The sequence below is a fragment of the Anolis sagrei genome, chromosome 11 (assembly GCF_037176765.1).
Source record: "Anolis sagrei isolate rAnoSag1 chromosome 11, rAnoSag1.mat, whole genome shotgun sequence".
NCBI lineage: Eukaryota > Metazoa > Chordata > Lepidosauria > Squamata > Dactyloidae > Anolis > Anolis sagrei.
The window spans coordinates 1,574,727-1,589,821 of NC_090031.1; the positions used below are offsets into that span (position 1 = coordinate 1,574,727).

Sequence of the window (15,095 nt, forward strand, 5' to 3'; positions counted from 1 at the left end):
ACACGCGGTTCTTGCTCATTGGGGATGCATTAAGAAAAGGAACCGTCTTCCCGTCTTAGTACAGAACTAGATGTACCCGCCACACGTTGCTGTGGCCAACCTTCCCTCCCTCTTTCTCTCCTTCTTTCCTTCCTTCACTTTTCTTCTTTCCTTCTCTCCTTCCTTTCTTCTCTACCTCTTTCCTTCCTCCCCTTTCTTCCTTCTCTGCCTCTTTTTTTCTTCCTTCCTTCGCTTTTGGCTTCCATTCTTCCATCTTTCCTTCCCTCCCTCTTTCTCTCTTTACTTCCTTCTCTACCTCTTTCTTTCCTTCCTTTTTCTTTTCCTTCCCTTTCTCTCCTTTCTTCCTTCTCTGCCTCTTTCCTTCCTTCCTCCGCTTTTGGCTTCCATTCTTCCGTCTTTCCTTCCCTCCCTCTTTCTCTCCTTTCTTCCTTCTCTGCCTCCTTCCTTCCTTCCTTCACTTTTGGCGTCCATTCTTCCATCTTTCCTTCCCTCCCTCTTTCTCTACCTCTTTCTCTCCTTCCTTGGGCTCCCTCTTTCCTTCCTTTCCTTTTTTTCTTTCCTTCTCTCCTTCCTTCCTTCTCTACCTCTTTCTTTCCTTCCCCCTTTTTCATTTCCTCTTTCTCTTTCCTTCTCTACCTCTTTCCATCCTCCCTTTTTCTTTTCCTTTCCTTTCTCTCCTTTGTTCCTTCTCTGCCTCTTTCCTTCCTTCCTTTGCTTTTTGCTTCCATCCTTCCATTTTTCCTTCCCTCCCTCTTTCTCTCCTTTTTTTTCTTCTCTACCTCTTTCCCTCCTTCCTTCACTCCTCCTTTCCTTTTTTTTCTTTCCTTCTCTACCTCTTTCTTTCCTTTGCCCCTTTTCTTTTTTTCTCTACGTCTTTCCTTCCATCCTTTGCTTTTTGCTTCCATCCTTCCTTCTGTCTTTCCTCCCTCCCTCTTTTTTCTCTTCTTCCTTTGCTCCCTCTTTCCTTCCTTTCCTTCTCTCCTTCCTTCCTTCTCTACCTTTCTTTTGTTTCTCCTTTTTCTTTTCCTCTTTCTCTTTTCCTCTTTCTCTTTCCTTCTCTACCTCTTTCCTTCCCTTCCTTTGCTTTTTGCTTCCATCCTTTGCTTTTGCTTCCATCCTTCCTTCTGTCTTTTCTTCCTCACTCTTTCTTTCTCTTCTTCCTTCACTCCCTCTTTCCTTTTTTTCTTTCCTTCTCTCCTTCCTTCTTTCTCTACCCCTTTCTTTCCATCCCTTCTCTTTTCCTCTTTTTCTCCTTTCTTCCTTCTCTACCTCTTTCCTTCCTTTGCTCTTTGCTTCCATCTCTCTCTCTCTTTCCTTCTTTCTTTCTCTCCTTTCTTCCTTCCCTCTTCCTTCCCCTTTTTTCTGTATCGTCATTTAGCTTTTCAGGGTTTTTAAGTCCTTTCCACTGTTTTTTTTTTTTTGGAGGGGGGTTATGAGTAATGGTCTGTATAGTGTCCAAATTTTGTGTCATTTCATCCAGTGGTTTTTGAGTTATGTTAATCCCACAAACAAACATTATATTTTTAATTTATATAGATTCTAGAGTTGGAAGAGACCCTGAGGGTCATGCAGTCCAATCTCCTTCTGCCTAGCAGGAAGACACCATCCAAGCCCTCCTGACAGATGGCCCTCCAGACTCCACTCTGGTGAGACAATTTAACTGAGAGGTGATAGCTGCCTATTCCCAATAATCTGAGGACCAACATTCTCTTACGGTTGCCTCTGGGAATGGTCATATTTATTTATTTATTTATTTATTTACTTTGCTTATATACGGCTGTATCTCAAGCCCGAAGGCGACTCACGGCGGTTCACAAACAGTAAAAACAGTAGAAACAGCAGTGGTTCCATACAACATAGAACAATTGACTTAACACATTATCCATAAATTACCAATAAGCAATTACAATGCACAATTATTACAAAAAACAACCGTACCCAATCTTCTCCTCATCCAAGCGTAGTCCAGGTTCGTCGTCCATTGTTCCATTCCTATGTTCCATTACCAGATTGCACTAAATTACTCAAACGCCTGCACAAACATCCAGGTCTTCACCTTTTTGCGGAATACCATTAGAGATGGTGCTAGTCTAATGTCCGTAGGAAGGGCGTTCCACAGCCGAGGAGCCACCACCGAGAAGGCCCTATCTCTCGTCCCCGCCAGCCGAGCTTGAGAAGCAGGCGGGATCGAGAGCAGGGTCTCCCCGGAAGATCTCAAACTCCTGGTGGGTTCATAGGCAGAGATGCGGTCGGATAGGTCGCTTGGGCCGGAACCGTTTAGGGCTTTAAAGGCCAACGCCAGCACTTTGAATTCAGCCCGGTAGCAGATCGGTAGCCAGTGGAGTTGGCGCAACAGGGGGGTTGTATGCTCCCTGCGCTCCGCTCCTGTTAAAATCATGGCTGCCGAGCGTTGGACTAGTTGGAGCTTCCGAGCTGTCTTCAAAGGCAACCCCACGTAGAGAGCGTTGCAGTAGTCTAAACGGGATGTAACCAGAGCGTGGACTACCGTGGCCAAGTCAGACTTCCCAAGGTATGGGCGCAGCTGGCGCACAAGCTTTAGCTGTGCAAATGCTCCCCTGGTCACCGCCGAAACCTGGGGTTCCAGGCTCAGCGATGACCTACTGCAACTTCTCCTTTGACCCCAACCACAAGGCTCCATGAGTGAGCTATGCTTTGTCTTTGTAAATAAGTAAAGACTGCAAAAAAAATCTCCATGCCTCCTCTGAACAAATCCTGCCACACAAAAACCCCCACGACAGGTCCATCACAAGCCTGAAACCACCCGATGGCACAACAGCAGTGACCCGCGAGCCTTGCCAAGCCCAAGCGCCGGACTTACCGCTTCCTGGATCTCGCATCGAAAGACGTGGATCCTGAAGAGTTCGGAGTTGTAATGGCTCTCGGTGAAAGCAAAGCAGTCGCTCTCCGGAGTCCCATCGTGGCCCCGCACGCAGAAGAGGATCTTATAAATGGGGTAGTTGGCGATTTCAGTGTTGGTTGGAGGGTCTAGCAGCCTGGAAGGAAAAGGGAATGGAAGGGTCAGCCTGAACTTTCTGCAAAAAAGAGAACACACTTTAAAGCAGTGTTTCTCAACCTTCCTAATGTTGCGACCCCTTAATACACTTCCTCATGTTGTGGCAACCCCCAGCCATAACATTACTTTCATTGCTGCTTCATAACTGTAATTTTGCTACTGTTATGAACTGTAATGTAAATATCCAATATGCAGGATGTATTTTCATTCACTGGACCAAATTTGGCACAAATACCCAAAATATCCAAATTTGAATACTGGTGGGATTGGGGGAGGGTATTGATTATGTCATTTGGGAGTTGTAGTTGCTTTCATTTATAGTTCACCTACAATCAAGGAGCATTCTGAACTCCACCAACGATACAATTGTCACACAGAACTCCCATGATCAACAGAAAATACTGGAAGGGTTTGGTGGGCATTGACCTTGAGTTTTTGAGTAGTAGTTCACTTACATCTAGAGAGCACTGTGGACTCAAACAATGATGGAACTGGACAAAACTTGGCAAGAATACTCAGTATGCCCAAATGTGAACACTGGTGGCATTTCGGGAAAATAGACATTGACAGTTGGGAGTTGTAGTTGCTGGGATTTAGAGCTCATCTACAACCAAAGAACCTTCTGAACCCCACCAACGATAGAATTTGCCCAAACTTCCCATGCAGAACCCCCATGACCAACAGAAAATACTGTGTTTTCTGATGGTCTTTGGCAACCCCTCTGACACCCCCTTGCGACCCCCCCCCCCCAGGGGTCCTGACCCTCAGGTTGAGAAACGCTGCTTTAAAGGAATTGTCCACTTCCAAAATCAGTGCAGGTTTTTGCTGTTATTGGTTCTAAAGAGCTATTCTACCCACCAAGTTTCCTAAAAAGATTACTGTATATACTCGAGTATAAGGGACCGCCTCACCCCCTACCAAGTCGTCTCTGGTTTTCTTAGATCTACAGAGACACTCGCTGGAACACCCCAGCAAGCGAGAGTCCAAAAGTGGCAGGCCCAAACCCAGCACCTCAATCCGTGGGTGATACCAGATGAGAGACTCCCCCCTGGGCACACAGAAGACTGGGCGACTTGGAAGGGGCTGAACAGACTGTGCTCTGGCACCACGAGATGCAGAACCAATCTTAAGAAATGGGGGCACAAAGTGGAATCCTCGGCATGCGAGTGCGGAGAAGAACAAACCACTGACCACCTGCTGCAATGCAACCTGAGCCCAGCCACATGAGGCACAAGGGAGGACCTTCTTGCGGCAACAGCAGAGGCACTCCATGGGGACAGAGACTGGTCAAAGGACATTTAACTAACTACCAAGTTTGCAAAATCTCTGTGTGTTTTTTTTTCTTTTTAATCTGTGTGTTTGTTTTGTTCTGTTAGAATTGTAACACAACGGTATGGTTGCTGATGACACGATAAATAAATACCCCCTACCAACCCCAGAGATCCCTCCGTTCTGAGGACCAAGATCTATTGGAAGTTCCCAGTTTTAAAACCTTGCGTCTAACAGCAACTAGATGCAGAGCCTTTACAGTAGTGGCACCATCGCTCTGGAACACCCTGCCACCAGAAGTTTGTGCCTTGCGGGACTTATCAGCCTTCCGCAGGGCTTGTAAGACATATTTGTTTCAACAGGCTTTTGATCTGTTGTTTTAATTGTGTTAGATTCCAGTTTGTTTTGTAAGCTACTCTGAGCCCTAGGGGAGTGGCGGCATATAAGTTTGAATAATAAATAAATAAATAAAATAAGCCAACTCAAATATAAGCCAAGGCACCCAATTTTACCATAAAAAAACTGGGAAAACATATTGACTCGAGTATAAGCCGATGGAAGGAAATGCAGCAGCTCCGGGTCAATTTGAAAATTAAAAGAGATACCAATAAAATTACATTTATTGAGACATCAGGAGGTGAAATGTTTCTGAATATATATTTACTTAAAACCATAATTTAAGATAAGACTGGTCAACTCTGATTAAACCAGCATTCAAACTGTCTTCAATGTAAATGTGCTTACGTATCCTTCCAATAATAATAGAGTAAAATAATAAAGGTAATAAAATGATAATAAATAGAGTAAAATAATAAATGTAATAATAATATAGTAAAATAATGTAAATGTAATGATAGTAATAGAGAAAAATAATACATGTAACTAAAAGTAATCTAATACAAGTAATAATAACTGTAATAATAGAGAGAAGTAATGTAAATGTAGTAATAACAATAATAGAGTAATATAATAAATGTAATAAAAATAATAGAGTAAAATAATGTAAATGTAATAATAATAGAGTAAAATAATAATTGTAATAATAACGGAGAAAATAATGTAAATGTAGAAATAACAATAATAGAGTAATATAATAAATGTAATAAAAATAATAGAATAAAATAATGTAATAATAATAAATAATAACTAATAATAATAATAAAGTCATGTAAATGTAATAATTATAAATAGAATAAAATAATACATGTAATAATAATGGGGAAAATAATGTAAACGTAGTAATAACAATAATAGAGTAATATAATAAATGTAATAAAATAATAGAGTGAAATAATATAAATGTAATAATAACAATAGAGTAAAATAATAACTGTAATAATAATAATAGAATAAAATAATGTAAATGTAATAATAACAATAGAGTAAAATAATAACTGTAATAATAATAATAAAGTAATGTAAATGTAATAATTATAAATAGAATGAAATAATAAATGTAATAATAATTGAGAAAATAATGTAAGTGTAGTAACAATAATAAGAGTAATATAATAATTGTAATAAAAATAATAGAGTAAATTTATGTAAATGTAATAATAATAAATAGAGTAAAATTTAAAATGTAATATAAAAATTATAATAGAGTAAAATAAAAAATAACTTTGACTTGACTTTCCCTTCCCACTCAGTTTCAGGGCTCATGGAAGGACGCAGGAGGGCTGATATTCCAGCCCTACCCATCACTTCCATGGCACGGCAAGCGCAAACACAGGATGATGGAGAAGGCCCACCAGAGAGGCCTGCGCAGCTTCCCCAGCAACGCCCTTTCACCATTGACATGCAGGCAGATACCTGACGGTCCCCTCAGAGACATTCGGCACCGAAAGCGTGACGTCCACGGAGATCTGGCACTGGCTCCGTAAGATGGCCATCATGCGCAGGGCTTCCACCTCGCTCCGGGGGGCGTTGACCGAGGCACAGCCCAGGTAGGTGAGCTTGCTGAAGACCACACTGTCCTCGTCTGCCACGGGCGTGAAAGGGCTCGAGTCCTCCGAGTCTGCAAGGGAACCGAGAAGGGGAGGGGAAGAGAAAACGGGGAAGAGGTAAATCCCGACTGTCTCTTCAGGAACAGCTAGTTCATCTTTATCGACAAAAGTCAAAGTACGCAGGTATGTTCCTCTATTTGTACCACAAAAGGCTGTGGCTAGGTGACAGGGGCCCTCTGTGAATTCACTGGGGAAGGGAGGGAGGGAGGGAGGGAGGAAGAAAGGAAGGAAGAAAGAAAGAAAGAAAGAAACGAAGGTAGGAAGGAAGGGATGGGAAGAAAAAAGGGAGGAAGGGAGGGAGGAAGGGAAGAAAAGAAAGAAGAAAGGGAGGGAGGGAGAGAAGAAAAGAAAGAAGAAAGAAGAAAGGAAGGGAAAGAAGGAAGGAACACAGAAAGGGAGGGAGGGAAGAAAGAAAAGAAGGGAGGGAGGGAGGGAGAAAGGAAGGAAGGAAGGAAAAGAAGGAAGGAACATAGGAAGGAAGGAAAGAAGGAAGGGAGGGAGGGAGGGAGGGAGAAAGGAAGGAAAAAAGGAAAAGGACGGAACATAGGAAGGAAGGAGGGAAGAAAGAAAAGAAGGGAGGGAGGGAGGAAGCAAGTGGGAAGGGAGGGAGGGAGGGAAGAAAAGAATGAAGGAAGGAAGAAGAAACTTAGGAAGGAAGGAAGGAAGGAAGGGAAGAAAGAAAAGAAGGGAAGGAGGGATGGAAGAAAGGAAAGAAGGGAGGGAGGGAGAGAAGGAGGGAAGAAATAAAAGAAGGAACAAAAGAAGGGAGGAAAGAAATGAGGAAGAAAGTGGGAAGAGAGGGTAGGAGAGAAGGAGGGAAGAAAGGAAAGACGGAAGGATGGGAAAGAAGGAAGGAACATAGGAAGGAAGGAGGGAAGAAAGAAAAGAAGGGAGGGAGGGAGGAAGTGGGAAGGGAGGGAAAGAGGGAGGGAAGGAAGAGAAAGAAGGGACATAGGAAGGAAGGGAGGGAAGAAAGAAAAGAAGGAACGGAGGGATAGAAGAAAGGAAAGAAGGGAGGGAGGGAGGAAGTGGGAAGAGAGGGAAAGAGGGAAAGAGGGAGGGAAGAGAAAGAAGGAACTTAGGAAGGAAGGGAGGGAAGAAAGAAAAGAAGGAACGGAGGGATGGAAGAAAGGAAAGAAGGGAGGGAGAGAAGGAGGGAAGAAAGAAAATAAGGAAGGAAGGAAGTAGGAAGGTAGGGTGTGAGAGAGGGAGGGAAGAAAAGAAAGAAGGAAGGCACATAAGAAGGAAGGAAGGGAAGAAAAGAAAGAAGGAAGGAGTAGCCGGAACGTTGCGATGGAGGCATTGTGAAATAGTCCCTCTCAAAGCTGGAGAGGGGAGAAAGCAGGTGGGCGTTTAACATTTACACAAATGGCCCGCCACTACCAGAAGGGACAGAAAGTTTCATCTACACTGACGATCGTGCCATCACCGCTCAAGCAAGGAGCTTTGAAATGGTTGAACAGAAGCTTTCCAAAGCTTTAGGAGCTCTTACTGCCTATTACATGTCAAGAGTGACTTGAGAAACTCCAAGTTGCTTCTGGTGTGAGAGAATTGGCTGTCTGCAAGGACGTTGCCCAGGGAATGCCAGGATGTTTTGATGTTTTGCCATCCTGTGGGAGACTTCTTTCATATCCCCACATGGGGAGCTAGAGCTGAGACAGGAGCTCACCCCGCTCCTTGGATTCAAACCTCCAATCTGTCATTCAGCAGTCCTACCGGCACAAGGGTTTAACCCAGGGGTCCTCAAACTAAGGCTGCATACGGCCCTCCAGTGTCATTTACCCGGCCCTCGCTTAGGGTCAGCCTAAGTCTGAAATGACTTCAAAGCACACAACAACAACAACAACAACCCTATCTCATCAGCCAAAAGCAGGCCCATACTTCCCATTGAAATACTAATAAATTTATATTTGTTAAAATTGTTCTTCATTTTAATTATTGTGTTGTTTTTAAGTGTTTTTGCACTACAAATAAAATATGTGCAGTGTGCATAGGAATTCATTCATGCTTTTTTTCAAATTATAATATGCCCCCCCCAAGAGTTTGACCTAGCCCTCCGTTTAAAAAGTTTGAGGACCCCTGGTTTAACCCATCGCGCTACCGGGGGCTTCATTTGATGGAATTGCAGTATTTGGGTGTTTCAAGAAAAGTGATCCAAAAGCTACGCCTCCTCCTTCTCGGAGATTCTGAAATTACGTTTTGTCTTACTAACTGTAATAAGAATAAAGTAATGTAAATGAAATAATTATAAATAGAATAAAATAATAAATGTAATAAATAATATTACATTAAATAATATTATTTCCATCTTGTCTTTACTACTAATATAATATAGTATATTTATATACATATAATATTTATAATATTATAATGTACTACAATATAATACTAGTAATAATAATTCAATATTATGATTATAATTATATATTTACATTACATGTAATATTACTAATAATATTACAATATAATGGTATAGTGCAATATAGTAATATATACTTATATTGTACTGTGCTAACAATATAATATATTGTATGAAAATATATATTGTAAGCCGCTCTGAGTCCCCTTCGGGGTGAGAAGGGCGGCATATAAATGCCGTAAATAAATAAATATAAATAAATAATGGAGAAAGTAATGTAAATGTAATAATAATAGAGTAAAATAATAACTGTAATAATAATACTAATAAAGTAATGTAAATGTAATAATTATAAATAGAATAAAGTACTAAATGTATTAATAACAGAGAAAATAATGTAAATGTAGTAATAACAATAAAAGAGTAATATAATAAATGTAATAAAATAATAGAATAAAATAATGTAAATGTAATAATAATAGAGTAAAATAATAACTGTAATAATAATAATAAAGTAATGTAAATAGAGTAAAATTTAAAATGTAAAATAAAAATAATAATAGAGTAAAATAATAAATAACTTTGACTTCCCACTCAGGCAACAAGCATCTCACCGCACCTCCTTGTGTGGGTTTCACTGGCAAGCTCATGCCAGGCTTCTGGGGCCCCGAGATGGAGACAGGGTTAATGGTGGAGGAGGCAGAGGCTTCGAGGAGAACGGGTTCATCTCCCTCGGTGTCGGGGGAGCTCTCCTCTTCCTCCTCCTCCTCCTCTTCCTCCTTCTCATGCTCCCGGTCATTGGGAGGGTCTTCCACGGGGGGATCCATTAGGACGTCCTCGAGCTCCTTCTGCAGCTGCTGCTCACTCCCATTCCCTATGATCTGCGGAAAGGAAGCGGTCCTTGATCAGCAAAAGGAGGACAAACAACCTGGCAAGCACCCTCCATGCACTCAGGATTGATCTCTTCCTCCCGTATAACCTGCTTTCCTAGGAGTGTTGCGAGAAAGCAAAATGTCATTTCTAGTTCCCTGTCAGCTTACTGCAACCAATACATTTTGGAGGGTTTCTTAGGCAAGGTCCTTCCCCTAAAATATACCCTACAGTGCTCGATGTTCTTTGGCAGCCTCCCATCCAAGTACGAACCAGGGCTGATCCTGCTTAGCTTCCAAACTCAGATAAGCTCCAGGGCATTTAGGGCGACTCAATGGGATGAATAATATTAAAATGTAATATAATCTATATATATAAAAATGCTCTGTGCATAATGAGTACCTTAAAAACAAAAGAACCAATGAATGAAATGACACCAAATTTGGCAACAAAATGTCTCACAAGACAAGGAGTGACCATCACTCTAAATATTGTGATTTTGTCATTTGGGAGTTGTAGTTGCTGGGATTTATAGTTCACCCACAATCAAAGAGCATTCTGAACTCCATCAACAATGGAATTGAACCAAACTTGGCACACAGGACTCCCATGACCAAGAGTAAATACTGGAACGGTTTGATGGGCAGTGACCTTTGGTTTTGGAGTTGTAGTTCACCTACATCCAGAGATCACTGTGGACTCAAACAATGATGTATCTGGACCAAACTCCACACGGATACTCAATATGCCCAAATGTGAGCACTGGTAGAGTTTGGGGAAAATAGATCCTTAACATTTTGGAGTTGTAGTTGCTGGGATTTATAGTTCACCTACAATCACAGAGCATTCTGAACCCCACCAACGATAGAACTGGGCCAAGCCTCCTACACAGAACCCCCATGTGGGCCACAGCAACGCGTGGCAGGGGATGGCTAGTGTAATATAAAATATTGTATATACATATAATATTTATAATATTATAATGTAATGCAATATAATATTACTACTATTAATATGATATTATATTTATATATTTTATATTACATGTAATATTACTACTAATCTATATATATAAAAATGTAATGTTCGTTTGTGGGATTAATAGAACTCAAAAACCAGTGGGCCAATTGACACCAAATTTGGACAGCATACACCTAACAACCCAATGTATGTCCTTCACTCAAAAATTTTGATTTTGTCATTTGGGAGTTGTAGTTGCTGGGATTTATAGTTCACCTACAATCAAAGAGCATTCTGAACTCCACCAATTATGGCATTGAACCAAACGTGGCACACAGGACTCCCATGACCAACAGAAAACACTAGAAGGGTTTGGTGGGCATTGACCTTGAGTTTGGGAGTTGTAGTTCACCTACATCCAGAGAGCACTGTGGACTCAAACCATGATGGATCTGGACCCAACCTGGTACAAATATTCCATATGCCCAAATATGAACACAGATGGAGTTTGGGGAAAATAGACCTTGACATTTGGGAGTTGTAGTTACTGAGATTTATAGTTTACCTACAATAAAAGAGCATTCTGAATCCCACAAACAACAGAATTGGGGCAAACTTCCCACACAGAACCGCCATGACCAACAGGAAATACTTAATGCCATCCAGTCCAACTCTCTTCACCATGGCAAGAAAATGTAAACAGAGCCCTCCTGACAAAGACCCATCCAGCCATAGATAGATATAATTCACAGAGAGAGAGAGATATAGTATCATAGACTTGAAAGGGACCCCTAAAGAAGGACAATATGTTGCACGTTCCAGAGTAGGCAAACCAGACACTCTCCACATCAGCACTGACAAAGAAACAGCAAGAAATACTGTTTACCCACAAGCAGAAAGGAAGTACATATATTAGAAACAAACACTTTCTCATTACTTTATTTTCCAGATCAACAGACTGGGCCACAGCAACCCCTGGCAGGGGATGGCTAGTCTATATAAATAAAAATGTAATGTTCGTTTATGGGATTAACAGAACTCAAAAACCGCTGGGGGAATTGACACCAAATTTGGACACAAGACACCTAACAGTCCAATGTATGTCCTTCACTCAAAAAATGATTTTGTCATTTGGGAGTTATAGTTGCTGGGATTTATAGTTCACCTACAATCAAAGAACATTCTGAACCCCATCAACGATGGAATTGGGCCAAACTTGGCACACAGTTCTGCCATGACCAACAAAAAATACCGGAAGGGTTTGGTGGGTAGTGTCCTTTGATTTTGGGAGTTGTAGTTCACCTACATCCAGAGATCACTGTGGACTCAAACAATGATGGATCTGAACCAAACTCTACATGAATACTTAATATGCCCAAATATGAACACTGGTGGAGTTTGGGGAAAATAGAATCTTGACATTTGGGAGTTGTAGTTGCTGGGATTTATAGTTCACCTACAATTGCGGAGCATTCTGAAGCCCACCAATGATAAAATTGGGCCAAACCTCCCACACAGAACCCCCATGACCACCAGAGTGGGCCACAGCAAGGCATGGCAGGGGACGGCTAGTATAATAATAAAGTAAAATAGTAAATGTAATAATAATAACAACAACAACGGATAACCCTTACTTGAGTATAAGCTGAGGGAACCTTTTTCAGCCTTAAAAAGGGCTGAAAAACTAGTTTTATACTCGAGTATATACAGTATGCGTTCTGAGATCTGTCCTGAGTCCTCTTTGGGGTGAGAAGGGCAGAATATAAATACTGTAAATAAATAAATATTTATAAATAAGATGTTTGTTTATTTATTTACTTACTTACAGTATTTATATTCCACCCTTCTCACCCCAAAGAGGACCGAGGGTGGATCACACTGTGATGGTCTGGATGAGGGCGAACAAATTGAAACTGTATCCAGACAAGACAGAGGTCCTCCTGGTCAGTCGCAAGGCCGAACAGAGCATAGGGTTACAGCCTGTGTTGGATGGGGCCTCACTCCCCCTGAAGACGCAGGTTCGCAGCTTGGGTGTGATTTGGACTCATCGCTGAGCCTGGAACCCCAGGTTTCAGCGGTGACCGGGGGAGCATTCGCACAGTTAAAACTTGTGCGCCAGCTGCGCCCGTACCTTGGGGAGCCTGACTTGGCCACGGTAGTCCATGCTCTAGTCACATCCCGTTTAGACTACTGCAACGCTCTCTACGTGGGGTTGCCTCTGAAGACTGCTTGGAAGCTTGAAATGGTCCAACGATCAGCAGCCAGGATGTTAACAGGAGCGGCACTCAGGGAGCATACCACTCCACTGCTGCGCCAGCTCCACTGGCTGCCAATTTGCTACCGGGCACAATTCAAAGTGCTGGCTTTAGCCTTTAAAGCCCTAAATGGTTCTGGCCCGACCTACCTGTCCGAACGCGTCTCCTCCTATGAACCAGTTAGGACATTAAGATCGTCTGGGGAGGCCCTGCTCTCGATCCCGCCGGCTTCACAAGCACGCCTGGCGGGGACGAGAGACAGGGCCTTCTCAGTGGTGGCCCCTTAGCTGTGGAACGCCCTTCCTACAGATATTAGATTGACCCCCTCCTTGCTGGCATTCCGGAGGAAAGTAAAGACCTGGCTGTTTGAACAGGCATTCGACTAGGCAGTGTGATTGATTGACTGACTATCGGAACACGGAATATCGGATAACGAGTTTGGATTCTGATTTCATTGATGAGACCTGATGGATTTGTTATATTGATGTAGTGATGTATTGATATTGATGTTTAATGACTTGTGATGCTATTGCCTTTAAATGCTTAATGATTTTGTATTGTGTATACCTAAATTGTTGTAAACCGCTCTGAGTCGCCTAAGGGCTGAGAAAGAAGAGCGGGATACAAATAAAGTAAATAAATAAATAAATCACAGAACACATATATGCTGAGCAAAGCTGGATGGCAAATACTCTGGCCTTAAGGTCTCTCCTGCAACAGGGCCCAACAAAACAATGGAAGGAGGAAAAGCGTTGCAGGCACAATGGCCATGAAGGAAGGACGGCAAGTGAGAAAAGTCTTACAAATGGTGACTCTGGAAAACATCCTGCACTAACGCTGGACCTTTAAATATCACCAGCAACACTAGGAAAGTGCTACTGGAACTGTATTGCAGTAAGTGAAGAAGGTGTGGATTCTCTGCAAAGGGGAACTCACCTCCATTCCGACTTCCACCATCCACCCCCAATTTCCCCCTGGGTTCCGTCCCGCGAGTCTTACCTTCAGTCCCGTCTTTTCATCGTCGCTACCGTTGTTGGTGGACGGCGTTTCGTCCCCTTGCCTGGAAATCAAGACAAAATCTTCGCTGTTAAGGGTAGACACCGAATCTGAAGACACACTGATTTTTCCCACAGAGGCCTTGTCATCCATGACTTAACAAAAGGGGAACGCTTGACTCATGAATGGGCTTGGGTCATAAGTGCCTGAAAAACAGAAAAGCGAAACGAAATCATAACATGAAATTGGCGTAATTAAACGGCATCCACAAAGTCAGGCCCTGGAGCGTTTCTGGACTGCTCCCTACACCACAGAATTCCAGCAAATATTCCGCAAGAGCTTTGAAGGCTTGGGGAACAAGGTCTCGCCCCATGACACAAACAACCTTCACTCTAGAGCTTTACCCAGTAACTTTACACAAGAGGCCTTCGATCTTCCATAAGAGACCAAGGCCTACCTCACACTGAGGCCTTCTCACAGACTTGAGATCTTTCTCCCAGAGGCAAATCAACACAGAGGCCTACTAAGCTACAGGCACATCATCTTATATAGAAGCTTTGAAGGTTACTCCTCAAGAGCTTTGAAGGCTTGGGGAACAAGGTCTCACTCCATGACACAAACCAAGTTCAGCCTTCACACTAGAGCTTAACCCAGTAGCTTTACACAAGAGGCCTTCAACCTTCCCTAAGAGACTAAGGCCTACCTCACACTGAGGCTTTCTCACAGACTGAGATCTTTCTCCCACTGAGGCAAACTAACACAGAGGCCTACCAAGCTACAGGCACACCAGCTTATATAGAAGCTTTCAAGGTTATTGCTCAAGAGCTCTGAAGGCTTGGGGAACAAGGTCTCACCCCATGACACAAACCAAGTTCAACCTTCAAACCAGAGCTTCACCCAGTAGCTTTACACAAGAGGCTTTCAACCTTCCCTAAGAGACCAAGGCCTACCTCACACTGAGGCCTTCTCACAGACTGAGATCTTTCTCCTACTGAGGCAAATCAACACAGAGGCCTACTAAGCTACAGGCACACCAGTTTATATAGAAGCTTTCAAGATTATTCCTCAAGAGCTTTGAAGGCTTGGGAAACAAGGCCTCTCCCCATGACACAAACAAAGTTCAACCTTCACACTAGAGCAGTGGTTCTCAACCTGTGGGTGCCCAGATGTTTTGGCCTTCAACTCCCAGAAATCCTAACAGCTTGTAAACTGGCTGGGATTTCTGGGAGTTGTAGGCCAAAACACCTGGGGACCCCAGGTTGAGAACCACTGCACTAGAGCTTCATCCAGTAGCTTTACACAAGAGGCCTTCAACCTTCCCTAAGAGACTAAGGCCTACCTCACAC

At 42.6% G+C, this 15,095-nt stretch overlaps 1 protein-coding gene across 2 annotated transcripts in view; it reads right to left on the reverse strand.

The window, feature by feature from the left end:
- Positions 1-15,095, reverse strand: part of RABGAP1 (RAB GTPase activating protein 1) — a 94,385-nt gene that overhangs the window by 64,527 nt on the left and 14,763 nt on the right. Inside the window, exons 2-5 of one of the 2 annotated variants that reach the window (XM_067471755.1) lie at positions 13,753-13,813; positions 9,288-9,549; positions 6,116-6,320; positions 2,840-3,014 (exon numbers count right to left, since the gene is read on the reverse strand). In XM_067471755.1, the coding sequence (XP_067327856.1) occupies positions 2,840-3,014; positions 6,116-6,320; positions 9,288-9,495 (588 nt within the window). In that variant the 5' untranslated portion in view covers positions 9,496-9,549; positions 13,753-13,813. Of the gene's footprint in view, positions 1-2,839; positions 3,015-6,115; positions 6,321-9,287; positions 9,550-13,752; positions 13,956-15,095 lie in introns of both variants that reach the window. The other variant, XM_067471754.1, reaches the window with a different exon arrangement.